This window comes from Acinonyx jubatus, chromosome B3 (assembly GCF_027475565.1).
Source record: "Acinonyx jubatus isolate Ajub_Pintada_27869175 chromosome B3, VMU_Ajub_asm_v1.0, whole genome shotgun sequence".
In the NCBI taxonomy this organism is placed as follows: Eukaryota; Metazoa; Chordata; class Mammalia; order Carnivora; family Felidae; genus Acinonyx; species Acinonyx jubatus.
Genome location: NC_069386.1, coordinates 91,623,595 through 91,642,283, shown reverse-complemented (window position 1 = coordinate 91,642,283; position 18,689 = coordinate 91,623,595). Strand labels below are relative to the sequence as shown.

Genomic DNA, 18,689 nt, shown 5'->3' with positions numbered 1-18,689 from the left:
TGATTTCTGTTCAGGTCGTGATCTCATGGTTTGTGAGTTCAAGCCCCACATTGGGCTCCACACTGACTTTGTGGAGCCTGCTTGGGATTCTCAATGCATACAGTACACATATGGCATAAAACTGCAGCCATCTAAAATGACGTGCCCATGGAAGGCAAAACTTTTGGCAGAAAATGAAGGGTGGGGTGGTTATTTATACTAACACTGGACAGCTTAAAGACAGTGATAAGATCAGATTTCTAAATTCTTAGCTTAAAGTAGGGACCAAAAATCAAGGACTTCCTCTGATAGTAACAAAAGAATTTATTCTTTGCAGCCATGGGCCTAAAAGAGCCAAATACACTCAAAGTCTGAGCCCACAGATTGCCAAATTACAATGTCAGTTGAATTCATAGCCTTGTCAGAACTCTTCTGTGAAGATTAAGGCATTGTTCAGGAAAGAGCAGAACCAAAGAAATGAAATGGGCACATGGTAGAATTCAAATAATTTGAAGTATCTTTAACTCATAACCTCTCCGTGTTTGAGCCTCATTCATCAAACAAAAGCAACCCCTTCTCACTGGTCTGAAGAGATCATTCCTGCCTTATTTGGAAATCTATATAGACTTCACCAAATATACATATATGCGTATATGTCAATATGTAATATTATAAATATATATAATACATATTACATATATATAATGTCATCTAAAATTATTTTCTTCTTCGTCTAGCCCTCAATGAAATTTCTCATGTATCCCTAAGAGTGCCAGGTACACTCCCTTCACCAAGATTTAAGAAATACACAGGAGAGGGGAGAGTCAGCATCTTTGAAAAGTACTGCAGTCTCCAACTTACATGGTTCAAGTTAATGATTTTTCAACTTCAAGATGGTGCAAGAGTGATTAAGCACATAGTCAGCCACTCAGTCACGAGGGTAAACATACCCTTAAAACCATTAAAACACTTGGGGCACCTGGGTGGCTCAGTCGGTTAAGAGTATGACTTTGGCTCATGTCATGATCTCACAGTTCACAAGTTCAAGCGCCGCATCCAGCTCCAACAGCTCAGAGCCTAGAGCCTGTTTCAGATTCTGTCTCCCTCTCTCTCTGCCCCTAGCCTACTCATTCTCTCCCTCTCAGTCTCTCTCTCTCTCTCTCTCTCTCTCAAAAATAAAACATTTTAAAAAACATTGAAACACTTAAAACCATTCTGTACACATACAACCATTGTTATTCACTTTCAGTACAGTATTCAATAAATTACATGAGATATTCAACAGTTAATTATATTAATAGGCTTTGTGTTACATGATTTTGCCCAACTATAGGCCATTGTGTTGTGAGCACGTTTTTGTTTTAGTAGAAAATATTTTTTTATTATTTTTTTAATATATGAAATTTATTGTCAAATTGGTTTCCATGCAACACCCAGTGCTCATCCCAAAAGATGCCCTCTTCAATGCCCATCACCCACCACTCCCTCCCTCCCATCCCCCATCAACCCTCAGTTTGCACTCAGTTTTTAAGAGTCTCTTATGCTTTGGCTCTCTCCCACTCTAACCTCTTTTTTTTTTTTCTTTCCCCTCCCCCATGGGTTTCTGTTAAGTTTCTCAGGATCCACATAAGAGTGAAAACATATGGTATCTGTCTTTCTCTGTATGGCTTATTTCACTTAGCATCACACTCTCCAGTTCCATCCATGTTGCTACAAAGGGCCATATTTCATTCTTACTAGCCATGTAGTACTCCATTGTGTATGTAAACCACAATTTCCTTATCCATTCATCAGGTGATGGACATTTAGGCTTTTTCCACAATTTGGCTATTGTTGAGAGTGCTTGAGTACATTTTTTTTATTAAAAAAATTTTTTTCTAATGTTTATTTTATTTTTGACAGAGAGAGAGACAGAGCACAAGTGGGGGGAGGGGCAGAGAGAGAGGGAGACCCAGAATTCGAAGCAGGATCCAGGCTCTGAGCTGTCAGCACAGAGCCCGACGCAGGGCCAAACTCACGGACTGCAAGATCATGACCTGAGCTGAAGTCGGATGCTCAACCAACTGAGCTACCAGGCACCCCAGTTCTGAGCACGTTTAAGGTAGACTATGCTAAGCTATGATGTTTGATAGGTGTGTTAGATGCATTTTCAGCTTACAACATTTTCAACTTACAATGGGTTTATTGGGACATAACCCCATTGTAAGTCAAGGAAGATTGTGTGGTAGTTTTTCTCTGTGGCTGGGGGTGCTATAGTAGGGTCTTCTGTTGATATAGGTGCAGTGATTTCTATGGTGATACAAAGATTCCTAGATGGAGAGAACTCAATTATTAGAGGCAAAGAAGCATAATAAGGATAATAGGGAGCAGGATCTTGTGGTGATTAAATGGTCTGACCATCAGGGATACTTAGCAATATCTTTTTTTTTTTAAGTTTATCTATTTTGAGAGAAAGCGAATGTGAGTGGGGGAGGAACAGAGAGAGGGAGAGAGAATCCCCAAGCAGGGTCCAAGCCACCAGTGCAGAGCCTGATGTGTGGCTTGAACCCACGAACCATGAGATTATGACCTGAGCTGGAGTCAGACACTTAACTAACTGAGCCACCCACTTGCCCCAAAGTTGTTGTTGTTGTTGTTTTTTAACATTTATTTATTTTTGAGAGAGTGTGCATGCGCACACGAGCGGGGAAAGGGCAGAGAGCCAGGGAGACAGAAGATACCAAGTGGGCTCTGTGCTACAGCAGATTTGGGGCTTGAATTCATGAGCCAAACCGTTAGATCATGACCTAAGCCAAAGTCAGATGCTTAACCCACTGAGCCAGCCAGGAGCAACAATACTTAGCAATATCTAATTGATCATGGGATCGAAATAGATGAGTAAAATACTAAGATCTTAGTTGTTTTGTATTTAAAAAAAAAACAACTCTAAATAAGGGAATCACAATTCTCACCTACTTCCCATGACCACTTGAAATAAGGGAAGGAACCACTAAGGATTCTGCAATAATATCACTATGAAAATATCACTATGAAAGGGATCTCTAGCTACGTATCAAGGTAACTTCACACTGGGGGAAAAAAATATGCTTTTCAGAATTGATTGGACACGGTTCTGAACTAATACCAGTTCCCAGGGGCATAGAATGCCTTGTGGTTCATCAGACAGAATGGGGGCTTATAGAATATGACAGATATTATTGACTGGCTCAGTCATATCTATTCCCACTACAATCCCTATTATTTTCCTCTACTTTTGAGACGAGGAAATGAAATACTCAATTTCTCAGCTTCCCATGAATGTAAGGGTGGTCAATGAGATAGAGCTAGAAGTACATAAAAAAAGGCCTCCTTTCCTAAGTAAAAAAAGTAGAAGCTCTAGAGAAACTCACCAGTGTTACAAACTTCATTAATTTTTGACTCCTCTATCCTCCAAATCTAAGTGTGTCATCAATTCAGTCAACCGTGTTACCAATACATTTCAGATCCATTTTTTCAATTCTCACTGCTTCTACTATACTTTACTATCTAGAGTCTGACTCTGAGTCCTGGATAGATCAATACACTCCTTCCTACTGAAATTTGATTTAACTTTTTCAACACATTGCACAGGCAGATACTGTCAACTCATTAGACTGTAACATTTGATGAGATTTATTTGTCCCTTTTGGATTAGTGCTTCAAATTGACTTCCTTGCCTACACCCTTGCCTTGCTCCATCCAACTAACTCTCTGCTACTGGTTATTTTGCTTTATTTTTTAATACAACACTTCCACCCTTGAAAACATTGCTTTCTGTCTCCAGAATAAATTTCAAATTTATGTAACATTCACCATCTTATTCAAATATCATTTATTTAGCATCCAGCTTAGGTACTACTCCAGGTAGAGTGGTGAAAAAAAAAAGTAATTCAGGATTGGCCAAAATTTGGTACCACCAGATCATTCTGTCTTCATTTTACATAATGCTGTCCCATATATGTATACACACACACACACATATACATATGTATATGTATATATATGTATAGTATATGTATATATATACACATACATATATATATATTAACGACTACTTTGATAAATCTGTAAATTACTTTAAAATCTTTAAGTCTCTGCTTATCCATTGTTCTGCCCAAAGAGTTTAATTATGAATTAAGAATTTAGGTTCTCTGTTATAGTATGCTTTATGAAACCATAAATCATTAATGATAATTGAGTACTTAATTGATTTTGCCTTTGTTTGATATATTCAACCCCCCCAACTAGCAATGAAATAAGTAGGTTTAGCTTATCCTAACACTCAAGATTTCTATAGGGTTTGTGTTCATCTTTCTTCATTTGCTTCTGGCAAGAAATTATCTTTGTAGAAAATTTGAAGTTTACAAATGTTTTCTTATTCCTAATCCCATTTTAATTTTGGACCTCATGGTAGCTCAGAATATTCATAAGGTTTGGTAAGTGATAATAAAACTGGCTCCCAAACCCATGCTTTCTAAATCAAAGTCTTAAGCTCTTTACCTTCATAATATCTTGCTCCCCTTTCTCATCTCCCTTCTAGTCATTTCTACCTCTCTTAACACTGATAATTCACTGTCTCTCTCTTTTGCCTTATTTTTTCTCTTCACATTATCTTTATTTTCAGATTCTCTTCAGACTTTTACCTATTGTAACTGAAATTTTATTACATAAGTAACACATATTGCTAATTTCTGAAAAAAATAGAAATTGCATAATACACTGAAAAAAATTAACTTCTTTACTCATAGTTTACTACAGTTTAACATGTTGCTGTATATTATTCCAATTCTATTTTCTGTATGCATATATATTTGATAGAGACACTGCATTTATTTTGTAGTCAGACTTTTTTCCTTCAACACACTATGGATATTGTCTTGTGATTAAAGTATTTAACATTTAAAAAAAATTTTTTTTAACGTTTATTTATTTTTGAGACAGAGAGAGACAGAGCATGAACAGGGGAGGGTCAGAGAGAGAGGGAGACACAGAATCCGAAACAGGCTCCAGGCTCTGAGCCGTCAGCACAGAGCCCAACACAGGGCTTGAACTCACGGACCGTGAGATCATGACCTGAGCCGAAGTCGGACACTTTAACCGACTGAGCCACCCAGGCGCCCCATCATTTTTAATGACTATATGATATGGATTCCATTGGGGAAATCTGCCATTTAAATTTTTCTCTTTATTTTTTAGTTACAGTGTGAGGATAAACTTTTATAATTATCACTACTTGTATAATTATTCCTTCATTCCAATTTATTCAGGCCTTCGGCTGCATTAGTTCTTTTAATCAGTGATCAGTCTCCAATTTTTGTTGACTTCTGGGTTGATAACAGTTCTTGATAACAGAGTGCTTGACTTCTGAGTGCTCATTATTAAGAAGTTACTAAAAGTGAGAAAATCTTTAAGGCCTGGGACTCTGTTACATGAGTATTTTATTTATAATAAAAGATAGCACTGGGGCACCTGGGTGGCTCAGTCAGTTGAGCTTCCGACTTCGGCTAAGGTCATTATCTCGCAGTCTGGTGAGTTGGAGCTCCGCATCAGGCTCTGTGCTGACAGCTCAGAGCCTGGATTTGCTTTGGATTCTGTGTCTCCCGCTCTCTCTGCCCCTCCCCCGTTCATGCTCTGTTTCTCTCTGTCTTAAAAATAAACATTAAAAAATTTTTTTATAATAAAAGACAGCACAGAGATTATGTAAAGTCCTCACATTAATAGTAGTGACTATTTACTGTACTTTTTCAGTGCAGAATTCAGACTACATCAACTCAAAAAAAAAAAAAGAGATAATTAAGCTTATACACAAAGTAATGGTCTTTTCCCTTTGAAATTTAAAATTTGCCTTCAATATATCCAACGTTAATGCAAATTTAGTAGGGGCAAATTTGCAATGACACAGGGACAATGGTCAAAATTAATAAAACTTGGAATCTGTAACTATTGTTTCAATGGTGCATATCATTAAGGGTTAAAGCAAACTTTAATGACGATTTCAGATTTACAGCTAAGGTCAAAAGAGTCTAAACCAGGTGTTGACAAACTAGGCCAGAGGCCTGTTTTTGTCTGGCCTGAGCTAAGAATATTTTTTACATTTTTAAAACATTATAAAAAAATGAAACAAAAAACAAAGAATATGCCACAATCTGTCTATAGCTTACAAAACCAAAAGTAATTACTTTTTGGTCCTTTACTGAAAAAGTTTGCCAACTTGAGACCTAAACTATAGATACATAATAAAATACACTTAGAAGATAAAGCATTTAAGAAATATGTAACTATGAATGTATGTAACAATGCCCATAAACAGAAAAAGTAACCAAGTCTTTCCTTTCAGCTTCTCTTCAAATTGCTGTAACCCCCTGCACCCCCATTTCTTCTTAGCACTCATGCAGTAATACAAAGAATCACAATTTAAAATGCAGCCAAATACATCAGAAAACCAGTTAGTGACACAAGAAGTGAAAAAGAATGAGGATAGTTCACAGTTGTAATAAAGTGATCATTGAATAAACTACAACACAGAACCATATAATTTTAGAACAAAACAGAACCTTAAAAATCATCTAGTCAGCTCTCATATTTTAGAGATGACAAAATGGGAGACCTAGAACTGGTAAGTGACTTGCCCAAGATCACATGTCTAATTTTCCTATAGTTCTATAGCTAGAACTATAATCCAGGTCTATTGTTAGGTCAATAGAGATAGGTCAATATTTTATCAAGTATACCAACTGAAAATGATAGGTCAGTATTACAATATATAAACTTTTTATTTTAACAAATTTGGAAGTTGGAAAAATAGGACACCTCTCACATATCTACAGAAATAAATCCTTTTATTTTTATAACATTCCTTTTCTTTTTAAGATGCATACAGTACTTATAGCCCAAGAATTCTGAGAAAAGCCTATAGAAGACCTGGCACTATTTTTGAGAATTACACAACTGGGCAGCAAAATAACACCTTTATAAATGTCAGGACATATAGAAATAAAATTTAGTGTTTTCACACAAAAATAGGGAAGTTACATTCAACATGTTTTCTTAAACGTGCATTTAAAATGTTTAAGTGTTTTCTAAAACTTTGGTCACCATGCTTCATTATAACTTGTTAAATTTCACAATTATAGATGATTAAACCCAAATGGTAAGCAAATATATCACATTAACAGCAGCAAAAGCAAGCTAATACTGCACAATCATATTAGCAGACTGATTTCAGAAATACATGTTTTTCACAAATAGCACACAAAAGTTAGTTTGTGATAACATAGTTCAATGACTTATTTCACTTCATAAAATAAGGCTGAGTAATGACAGAACATGATTACATAATAAAAAGTATATTTTTAATTACAAATCTAATTGTACATATAGGGCAATGAACTGTCGTTTCTATAGAACAGTGCAAATGAGCAGGACTTTCCTCAAAAATATAACTGGATTCATTCCATGGGCCTCAGATTTCATGAATATTAGGTTATATTAATTATTTTAGGTTTCTCTGTCTGTGATGGGTACAAGTGGTAGGGTTGATACAGAGCAGATGTGTGCCCACTGGCTGCAAATACAAATAGCCATTGACTTAATTTACCAGATGAGTAGTGCAGGCACTGAAAATGTAACTTGAAAAAGTTCCATTTGTCATCATGTAAACAATTTTGTTCATCATACTATATTTCATCAAAGATTCATAATTCATTTCATATTGTCATATCGAGCAATTCTTCTAAACTCTTTTTGATATGTGGTGATTGAGATGCAGCCTGATTTAACAGATTCTGACCCATTTGCGCAAAAAGTGCTTTCGATAATTTAGCTGTGGCTGTTCGTATATTTCCTCCAGCTCCAGGCAAAGAGCCACTGTTTGTCATGTTCCCTAAGAGATGCCATAAAACAACCAATACTTTCTGTTCTGTGGCATGGGGCTTCCTTTGATAAAGTTCCGTAACAATATCTGAAACATAAAAATTTAGTAAACAGTCAGGTTTTTAAAAATATAAATTCAATTTTTGCTAATTAAACAGCATATAAAACATACTAAGCTTCTTCTCTATGTCACTTGTCTTAAAATGTCAAGCATTTTAAAGAAGGTAAGGTCAGAAACTTTTCTCCCAAAGATTGGAATCTTCAAGTATTAGAATTCCACATAGGACAACTTAGCTCAGGCAAAATTAGTAAAGATAGGAATTAAACCCCAAATTCATCTCAATGTTTTCCAAAAAACATACATTTTTAACCCACTGATCTTTTATCAAATAAATAATTTGAAACAGTTTTTCATGAGTACCAATTTGATTTTAATGTCTATTTTTAAATGTGACAAGGAAGAAATTCTTACTGGAAAAAAAAAGGATAAACAAAAAAATTTGGGGTAAAAGTCTTAAAAAGTTCTCATATAGATCATTATGCAATTCATTTCTACATTGTGGGTAATGATATTGAATTTGGTAGCTATCCCAAAAAGAAATTGAACTGCCTATCATTTTTCCTTAGTTAATATTTCTTTAGAAATAGCAATTAAAGAATATTTACCAGCAAGCTTTTCAGTCATATCCTGTTTTGCTTTTCCATTTAAAAACTGAGCTTTTGTGCAAAATGGCTGTAGAAGCAAATAATTGTCTAAACAAAAAGAATAATACAGACACATGTTTAAAGAGTTATGAGTTCTTACTTTTCATTACAAAGCATTAAAAGGAGGGGCACCTGGGTGGCGCAGTCGGTTAAGCGTCCGACTTCAGCCAGGTCACGATCTCGCGGTCCGTGAGTTCGAGCCCCGCGTCAGGCTCTGGGCTGATGGCTCAGAGCCTGGAGCCTGTTTCCGATTCTGCGTCTCCCTCTCTCCCTGCCCCTCCCCCGTTCATGCTCTGTCTCTCCCTGTCCCAAAAATAAATAAACGTTGAAAAAACATTTTTTTTAAATAAAAGGAAAAGATACACAAATGAATGCAAATGTGTTAAAAAGATTTTTAAATCTATGTAATCAGTACTTAACATTATCTATAAAACCTTAATAGAATACTATTCTTATAGCAAATAAGAAATAAAATACCTCAAATAAGAGTTTTAAAAGAGCTATCATATGGCATAAAAAAGCAAAAGAATTGCCTATCTCCCAGTCATCTTATTCCAAAAAATAGAATATAAGTTTATTAAAGACAAACAAAATAAAAAAACAGAAAAAAACTACATTTTGGAGGGGGTAGTTTTTATTTTTACTGATTTTTTCAGTTTTAATTTTTTTAAGTTTTAATGCTTATTTATTTTTGAGAGAGAGAGACAGAGCACGAGTGGGGGCGGGGGAGCAGGGAGAGAGGGAGACACAGAATCTGAAACAGGCTCCAAAGGCTCTGAGCTGTCAGAACAGAGCCCGACGTGGGACTCGAACTCACAAACTGTGAGATCATGACCTGAGCCGAAGCCGGATGCTCAACCGACTGAGCCACCCAGGAGCCCCATTAATTTTGTAATAATTATAGATCACAGGAAATTGGAGAGACAGTACAAAAAGGTCCTGTGTACTGTCCATCCAAAGGTTACATCTTACATAATTACAGTACATATCAAAACAAAGAATCTGACATTTGTACAATACCTGTGCATAATTCTAATCTACATCATTCACCTTCTTTGTTGATTTTTAAGTAAGCTTTACACCCGGGGCTTGAACTCATGACCCAGAGATCAAGAGTCATATGCTTTAATGACCAAGCCAGTCAGGCATCCCTACGTGTGTATAGTTCTATGTCATTTTATCACATGTGTAGATTTGTGTAATGATCACTGCACTTAGCATATGGAACTATTCTATTACCACAAAGATCTCCGCAGAGCTATCGCTCTATAGTCACATCCAGCCCCTCCTAGCTGCCCGCAAACCCTGATAACCACTAATTTGTTTTCCATCTCTGTAAATGTTACCATTTTGAGGCTATACAAAGATGCCATCCTACAGCATGTGACCTTTTGGGACTGTCCTTTTTCACTAAGCATAATGCCCTTTTAGATCCATCCAAATTGTTACATGTATCTATAATACTACTTTATTACTAAGTACTATTTTACGGTATAGATGTATCATAAATTTCTTCACTATTAACTCACTGAATTACATTTAGGTTGCCTGAAGTTTTTGACTTTTGTAAATAAAGCTGCTATGAACAAGAGGGTAACTTCTTGGATGGAAGTTTTCATTTCTGTAGAATAAATGCCTAGGAATGTAACTGATGGGTTATATGGTTAAGTGTATGCTTAGTTTTTTTTTTTTTTAAAGAAATTGACAAGCCATTTTCTAGAGTGGATACACCATTTTATTTATGTAGCAGAGATCCAGTTTCTCTGAAATCTTGTCAGCATTTGGTATTATCACTCTTTTTAATTTTAGCTGTCCTAATACTTGCTATGACACAAACTGAATGTCTGTGTCTTCCAAAATTCATATGTTGAAACCCAATCCCTGTTGTTATGGTATTTGGAGGTGAGGACTTTGGGAGATGATTAGGTCATGAAGGTGGAGCCCTCATAAATAGGATTAGAGCTCTCATAAAAGATGCCCCAGAAAGCTCCACTGGAACCAGGAAGTGGGCCCTCTACCAGATACCAAATCTGTTGGTACCTTGATCTTGAACTTTGCAGCCTCCAGGACTGTGAGAAATAAATATTTGTTTTTACACTGTCAGTCTGTAGGTAGTTTGCTAAAGCAGCCTGAACAGATGAACATATTTGTGTAGTGATCATGGTCTTAACCTGCATTTGTATTTCCCTAACGACTAGTGATGTTAAACATCTTTTTTATGTGTTTATTTGCCATGCATATATCGTCTTCAGTGAAGTGTTCCTTCACGTCCTTTGCCCATTTTCTAATTGGATTGTTTGTTTTAATGTTCAGTTTTGAGAGTTCTTTATGTATTCTGAGTTCTTCCTCAGACATGTGGTTTGCAAATACTTACTCCAAAACTGTAGTTTGTCTCTTTATGTACTTAACAGGTCTTTTGGCAGAGCAAATGTTTTTAGATTTGATTAAGTCTAATTTATTGACTTTTATGGATCATGCTTTTAGTATCATGCTAACAACTCTTCACCAAGCCCTCAAGTCCTAAGGATTTTTACCTATGTTATCCTTAAAAGATTTACAGTTAAGTTTTACATTTAAATCTACAATCCATTTTGAGTTAATTTTGCATCAGATGTGAGGTTGAGGTAGGAATAAAAGGACTGAAAAATCAAAAATAAGAGAAAGTCAATTTAATGGGTTAGTGTTAAACTCTAAAAATAATTTAAACTACTGAAAATATCACATTAAATGACAAATATTTAACATCTATGATTTCAACATTATACAAAGTACATCATGTGTAGGACAGAAAGTATGAAAGTAAAGTCAAAATAATTTGAGTGCAAAAGTAAGATTTCTTACCTACATGCTGACTCAGTGCTTGAACAACATTTGTGGCAGCAGCATAGATGCCTGGATTCTTAGAATTCAGATTGTTATCTACTATTGCTGGAATTAGCATGTTGATTATAGGAGATAAGTTGTCTTTAAGCAAAGGAATCATTTTGTGCATTGTTTCTAGAGCCACCAGATTTACTTTACTATTGGAATCATGAAGCCGAGATTTAAAAGCATCAAAGATCTGAAAGTAAATTGGTAAATAATTTAATGTGAAATAATGTTTATAGCTATTTAAATTCTTTTTGGCATTCTGTAGTATTTATCCTATTAATATACTATTTAAAAACATACACACAACATCTTATTTAACTTGAACATAGATAATAGGAATGTTATAAAAATGTGGATGTTAAATCTAAGTCTCAAACCTTCTTATACAAAATGACAGGTCTTCAAACATCACTCAAACAGACATCCTGATAAATTCAGGTTGTGAAATTTGACTTAGTATGAAGATGACTGATTTACCGTAAATGTGATAAAAATGTTATTTTTTGGAAGGTGTGGTTAGCTTAGCTAACTCTAAGAACTCAAGGAAAGTTTTCATTTTTATCACTATTCATAACAGAATTATATATGTAACAACCATAGAGATTTGATTTAGTTTCAGTTTGGGTTTCTTATGAGAATTTTATATGCAATTTCAGAGTTAAATTTTTACTACCTTTTAACCTGATTAGTTTAACAATTATTCCTTGCTCTTTAGAATTCTTAACTTTCATAAGTTTAAGATATAAAAAGTGAATGATAAGCAAAATCTTTAGTCACATTAGGTGAGTGAAGAGCTATTCTATGAGGCTGATATACATATACACATCTCTCATAAAAATATGAAAGTTAATATATAAATAAAAATTTTCATGGTGAGAACAGTCTTCCCAAGAGATTTATTTTTACTCAACAGATATCAGAAAATGCAACTTTCTGGTGCCCATCGCATGATAATATGGTACCTTTCTTCTGAAAATTAAGAGACAACATTACTGGAATTAAGAGTAGTTAATGGTATGCTGGCCAAGTTTAATGCACATAATACAAATTTAACATGGGATTTTATTAATAAATCACTAATGGAATTAACTGAATTAACTCTGAAGAAGCATAAATCATCTATGCTCTGGTACCACTAACATTTATTACTATCTTCTTTTCTATTGCTTGTTGTCTAACATTGGTATATAAATTAGTATATATAAGATTTCTAATCTACATATAAAAATTTTAATATCTACTCTTAAGTAATATCAGAGCACCTAAATGCCCTGGTTTTTAAAATATTTATTGATTCACTTGACATATATGCACTGAGAGCTCTGAGAATACAGAGCTTTCAGGTTCCAAGAGCTCTGAGAATACAGAGCTTTCAAAGAGTTACCATCTAGTGGGAAAATTCAGACAAATTAAGCAGCTGTTTTCTTATATTATTATTTTATTTTCTTATTTTTTCCCAATTACTTTGAATTGTTCTAGAAAGTAATTCATTCTTCTAAGCTTAACATTTTAAAACAATACATATAAAGTACTAAGAGTTAGGGCAATTTTTTATACTAATGAGCTATTAGCTACATATTGAAAATGAAAATTAATTTTGACAGTTCATTACCTTCACAATGTTCCCAACAACAAGCTCTTGATTGTTTTCAGTATCTGATAAAAGCTGCTTAATCCCATTAATACGATCACGGAAGTCTTTTGCATTTAATAAACCTGTTATGACTTTAATGTATTCAGCACTTTCTAAGGAATTGCGGGGAACTGATTTTCTGGTGATGTCACGAATTTCAGTTACTTCTCTAAAGTCAAAGAAAGGTAAATTTAATTTCATTCTTAATATCCTATGAGAAACATAAACATATCTTATTACATATATATTTCTCAAAATTTCACAAACTGATCTGATAGCCACAAGGCTAAAGGGGGTCCCTGCGATCTCCCCCGACTTTGGTGGACTCACAGGATTCAACATGTAGTTTTACTCACAGCTATGATTTATTACAGCAAAAGGATACAAAACAAAATAAACAAAGGGAAAAAGCGTAGGGGTCAAAGTCTGGAAAAAAACAGCTATAAGCTTCCAGGGGTCCATTCCCAGTGAAGTAACATAGGACAAATTTAATTACTCCAGCAACAACCTGTGACAACACATGTGAAATGCTGTCTACCAATGAACCTTATTAGAGACTCCAATGCTCAGGGTGTTTATTGAGAGTTGGTCATGGTTGGTCCTCTGCCTACGATATACTAAAATTCCAGGCTCCCAGAAGGAAAGCAGGTCTTCAGCATAAACCATATTGTTTGCTCAAATAATTTTGGTATAGTAAACTACTCTTCATCAGTTAAGGAACAGTGGCAATCCTCCTGAAATCCTAGTTCCTAGATGCCAACCAAAGGCTAACCTTGTAAGTAGGACTTTCCAAAAATAGTAGTCTCAGGCCTGCTATGTTAACTCAAAATAACCATGTGAACTTTTGTGGGAGAACTAGAATCTTGACAGGATTTATTATTTCAATTACTATTACTAGCATAATTTTTTTATTCCAATAAAGGGGTGACTCAATATGGCAGATAAATGATCCCTTATGCAAATTGATAAGTCTTACAGACAATAGTAACAGTTGCCAGTTACCATTTCTGACTACCAGTATTAAAAATGATGCTAACGTTATCTTAAGAGCACTGGTTAATGAATGACTCAGAATCATCTTAAAAGTAGACACAGGATGGTGATCTAGAATGCAGATCTTAGATGTATTCATCCATTATTTTTAATTTATTTAAATAAATCAATCTGAGATTAATTTGTAAAATGGTTAATTCTATACAATGAGAAAAAACAGAGGATTAAATTTATCTTTAAACTAAGAAGTATATGATACATAAAAGGTGAAAAAATGAAGAGTAAAACAAAAGAACACCACAAAAAGTCATCTAATTACTGATACTTGTGTTTAAAGATGACTTTTTTACTGTTCAAAACAAAATGGATTTGATAGTAGAATAGCATTGAATATACCTTAGGGGGAAAGATACAGTAAGAGTGAAATGGAGAAACTCACTAGGTATATATTAACATCAATACAATTTATAAAAAAAAGAGAATGCATTAAAATGATCATAGAACACAGATGCAAAGAACTTCAACAACGAAATACTAGCAACTGAAGCAGCAATACATTAAAAGGATCATACACAATGACCAAGTGGCATTTATTCCAGGGATGCAAAAATGGCTCAACATCTCCAGGTCAATTAATGTGATACACCATATTAACAAAATTGAGAATAAAAATTGTATCATCCTCTCAATAGATAAAGAAAAAGCATCTGACAAAATTCAATAGCCATTCAACAAACTGGATTTAGATGGAAGATACCTGAACATAATAAGACACATATGATGAGCCCAAAGCTAAGATCATACTCAATGATGAAAAGCTGAAATGTTTTCCTTTGAGAACAAGAATAAGATAAGGATACCCTCTTTCGCCACTCTTATTCAATGCAGTACTGGATGTCTTAGCCACAGCAATTATGAAGAAAAAGAAAAAAAAGTCTCCAAGTAAGAAAGAAAGAGGTAAAACTGCCTCTATTCACAGATGATATACAGTTGGCCCTTAAACAACATGGGTTTGCACTCTGCAGGTCCACTTACATGTGGATTAAAAAAAAATTTTTTTTTAATGTTTATTTATTTTTGAGAGACAGAGAGAGCACAAGCGGGGTAGGACCAGAGAGACAGGGAGACACAGAATCTGAAGCAGGCTCCAGGCTCTGAGCTGTCAGCACAGAGCCCGACACAGGGCTCAAACTCATGAACTGCAAGATCATGACCTGAGCCAAAGTTGGATGCTTATCCAACTGAGCCACCAGGTACCCCACATGTGGATATTTTTTTTAAGTTTATTTATTTATTTTGAGAGAAAGTATGAGGGAAGGAGAGGCAGAGAGAGAGGGAGAGAGGTAAAGAATCCCAAACATACTCTGCACTGTCAGTGCAGAGCCCAAGGCAGGGCTCAAACTCAAACTGTGAGATCATGACCTGAGCTGAAGCTAGATGCTCAATGGACTGAGCCACCCAGGCACCCCTACATGTGAAGTTTTCATAGTACAGTACTGTAAATGTATTTTCTCTTCCTTATGATTTTTTTTAACATTTGTCTAGTTTACTTTACTATAAGGATACAGCATTTAAAACATACAATATACAAAATATGTGTTAATCAACTGCTTATATTATGTTTATCAAGTAAGGCTTCTGGTCAACAGTAGGTAGTTAACTTTTTGGGGAGTCAAATGCTGTTTGTAGATTTTCAGCTGCATGAGGGTCAATGCCCCTAACCCCTGCATTGTCTAAGGGTCAACTTTATATAGAAAATCCTAAATAATCCACCAAAAAAACTCAGAAACTAATGATTTCAGGATATAAAATCAATATATAAAAATCAGTGGCATTTCTACACACTAACAAAAAACTATCAGAACAAGAAATTAAAAAACAATTTCATTTACAAATGCATGAAAAATAATAAAATACCTAGTAATGAATTTAGCCAAGGTAAAAGATTTCTACTCTATAAACCCTTGATAAAAGAAACTGAAGAAGATATAAATAAGTGGAAGATATTTCATGCTCATGTACTGAATTAATATTGTTAAAATGTCCTTACTACCCAAAGCAATCTACAGACTGAATGCAATCCCCATAGAAATTCCAACAGCATTTTTCACAGAAATAGAACAATCTTGAAATTTTTATAGAACCACAAAAAACCTAGAATAGCCAAAGCAATTCTAAGAAGAACAAGGCCGAAGGCATCATACTTTCTCATTCAAAACAGCAGGGTATTAGCATAGAAACAAACACATGTATAAATGGAACAGAATAAAGAGACCAGAAATAAACCCAGAGGTTAATTAATCCACCAATTAATTTATGATAAAGGAGCTAAGAACATACAACGGGGCAAGAATAATCTCCTCAATAAATACTGCCAGGAAAACCAAACAGCCAGCCATATGCAAAAAGAGTGAAACTGGACCTCTATCTTACTCCATACACAAAAATCAACTCAAAATGGATTAAAGACTTAAATATAAGACCACAAAACTCATAGAAGAAAACATACGTGGTAAGCTCATTGGCACTGGTCTCAGCAGTAATTTTTTGGATTTGACAACAAAAGCAAATATAAGCACGTAGGACCATATCAAAGTTAAAGCTTCTGCACAGAAGAAACCATCAACAAAAATGAAAAGACAGCCTACAAAATGGGAGAAAACATTTGCATATCATATATCTGAAGAGAAAGAGGTTAATACCCAAAAAATATAAAGACCTCACACAACTTAATAGCAAAACAGCAACAAAAAACAAAACCAAAAACCTAGAAAACAAACACCTACAAACAAACAAACAAACAAACAAAACAAATATGGGCAGAGGAACTGAATAGACATTGTTTCCAAAGAAGCCATACAAATGGCCAACAAGTCCATGAAAAAGGTGTTCAACATCATTAATCATCAGGGAAATACAAATCAAACCATCATGAGATATTGTCTCATGCTTGTAAGAATGGCTATTATTAAAAAGACAAGCAATAACAAGTGTTGGTGAGGATGTGGAGAAAAAGGAAAAAGGAAGTATACAGCAATACAGGTCTATCTCAAGAAGCAAGAAAAATCTCAAATGAAACAACCTAACCTTACACCTAAAGCAGCTAGAAAAAACAACAACAAAACCTAAAGCCAGCAAAAGAAGGGAAATAATAAAGATTAGAGCAGAAATAAACGATATAGAAACAAACAACAACAACAAAAAACCAAAATAGTGGAACAGATCAATAAAAGTAAGAGCTGGATCTTTGAAAGAATAAAATTGATAACCCCTTAGCCAGACTTCTAAAAAAGAAAAGAGAATGAACCCAAATAATTAAAACCACAAATGAGAGGGGAAAAATAAAAACTAACTACACAGAAATAGAAATAATTATGAGAATGTTATGAAAAATTGTGTGCCAAAAATTATATGGACAACTTGGAAGAAATGGATAAATTCCTAGAAACATATAAATTACCAAAACTGAAACAGAAAATTTGAACAGATCGATATCCAGCAAAGAAACTGAATCAATAATAAAAAATCTCCAAAGATACAAAAGCCCAGGGACAAATGGCATCACAGGTGAATTCTACCAAACATTTAAAGAAGAGTTAATACCTATTCTTCTCAAACTATTCCAAAAAATAGAAAAGGAAGGAAAACTTCCAGATTCATTCTATCAGGCCAGCATTACCCTGATTCCAAAACCAGAGAAACAACTTCACTAAAAATGAGAACTACAGGCCAATATCCCTGATGAACATGGATGCAAAAATTCTCAACAAAATACCAACAAACCCATCAAACAGTACATTAAAAGAATCATTCACGATGATTAACTGGGATTTATTCCTGGGCTCCAAGGGTGGTTCAATATTCGCAAATCAATCAACATGATACACCACATTTTTAAAAGAAAGGATAACTATATGATCTTTTCAATAGATGCAGAAAAGGCATTTGACAAAGTACATTATCTATTCATGATAAAAATCCTCAAGAAAGTGGGGATAGAGGGAATATACCTCAACATAATAAAGGCCATACACACAAAAAAAACACAGCTAAAATCATCCTCAATGGGGAAAAACTGAGAGCTTTTCCACTACAGTCAGAAACAAGACAAGGATGTCCACTCTCACCACTGTTATTTAACATAGTCCTGGAAGCCCTAGCCATAGCAATCGGACAACACAAAGAAATAAAAGGCATCTGAATTCGCAAGAAAGAAGTTGAACTTTCACTATTTGCAAATGACATGATACTCTATGTAGAAAACCCAAAAGACTCCACCAAAATATTACTAGAACTGAAACATGAATTCAGTAAAGTCATAAGGTACAAAAACAATGTATAAAAATCTGTTGCATTCTTTTACACCAATAAGGAAGCAGCAGAAAGAGAAATCAAAGAATCCATCCCATTTACAATTGCACCAAAAATGATAAGATACCTAGGAATAAACTTAACCAAAGAGGTAAAAGATCTATACTCTGAAAACTATAAAAACACTGATGAAAGAAATAGAAAGGATGCCTAGGTGGCTCAGTCAGTTGAGTGCCTGACTCTTGATTTCAGGTCACGTCATGATCTCAAGGTGGGATTGAGCCCCAAATCGGGCTCCGTGCTGAGC

General features: G+C 34.7%; 1 protein-coding gene across 5 annotated transcripts in view; it reads right to left on the bottom strand.

The window, feature by feature from the left end:
* Positions 1-6,817: 6,817 nt before the first annotated feature.
* Positions 6,818-18,689, bottom strand: part of TOGARAM1 (TOG array regulator of axonemal microtubules 1) — a 72,072-nt gene continuing 60,200 nt past the window's right edge. For 3 of the 5 annotated variants that reach the window (XM_053224418.1, XM_053224419.1, XM_053224420.1), the window contains 4 exons: positions 13,058-13,289; positions 11,416-11,635; positions 8,536-8,622; positions 6,818-7,957 (listed from right to left, as the gene is read on the bottom strand). In XM_053224418.1, coding sequence (XP_053080393.1) covers positions 7,704-7,957; positions 8,536-8,622; positions 11,416-11,635; positions 13,058-13,289 — 793 coding nt within the window. In that variant the 3' untranslated portion in view covers positions 6,818-7,703. The remainder of the gene's footprint in view (positions 7,958-8,535; positions 8,623-11,415; positions 11,636-13,057; positions 13,290-18,689) is intronic. The other 2 variants (XM_015072393.3, XM_053224421.1) reach the window with 2 other exon arrangements.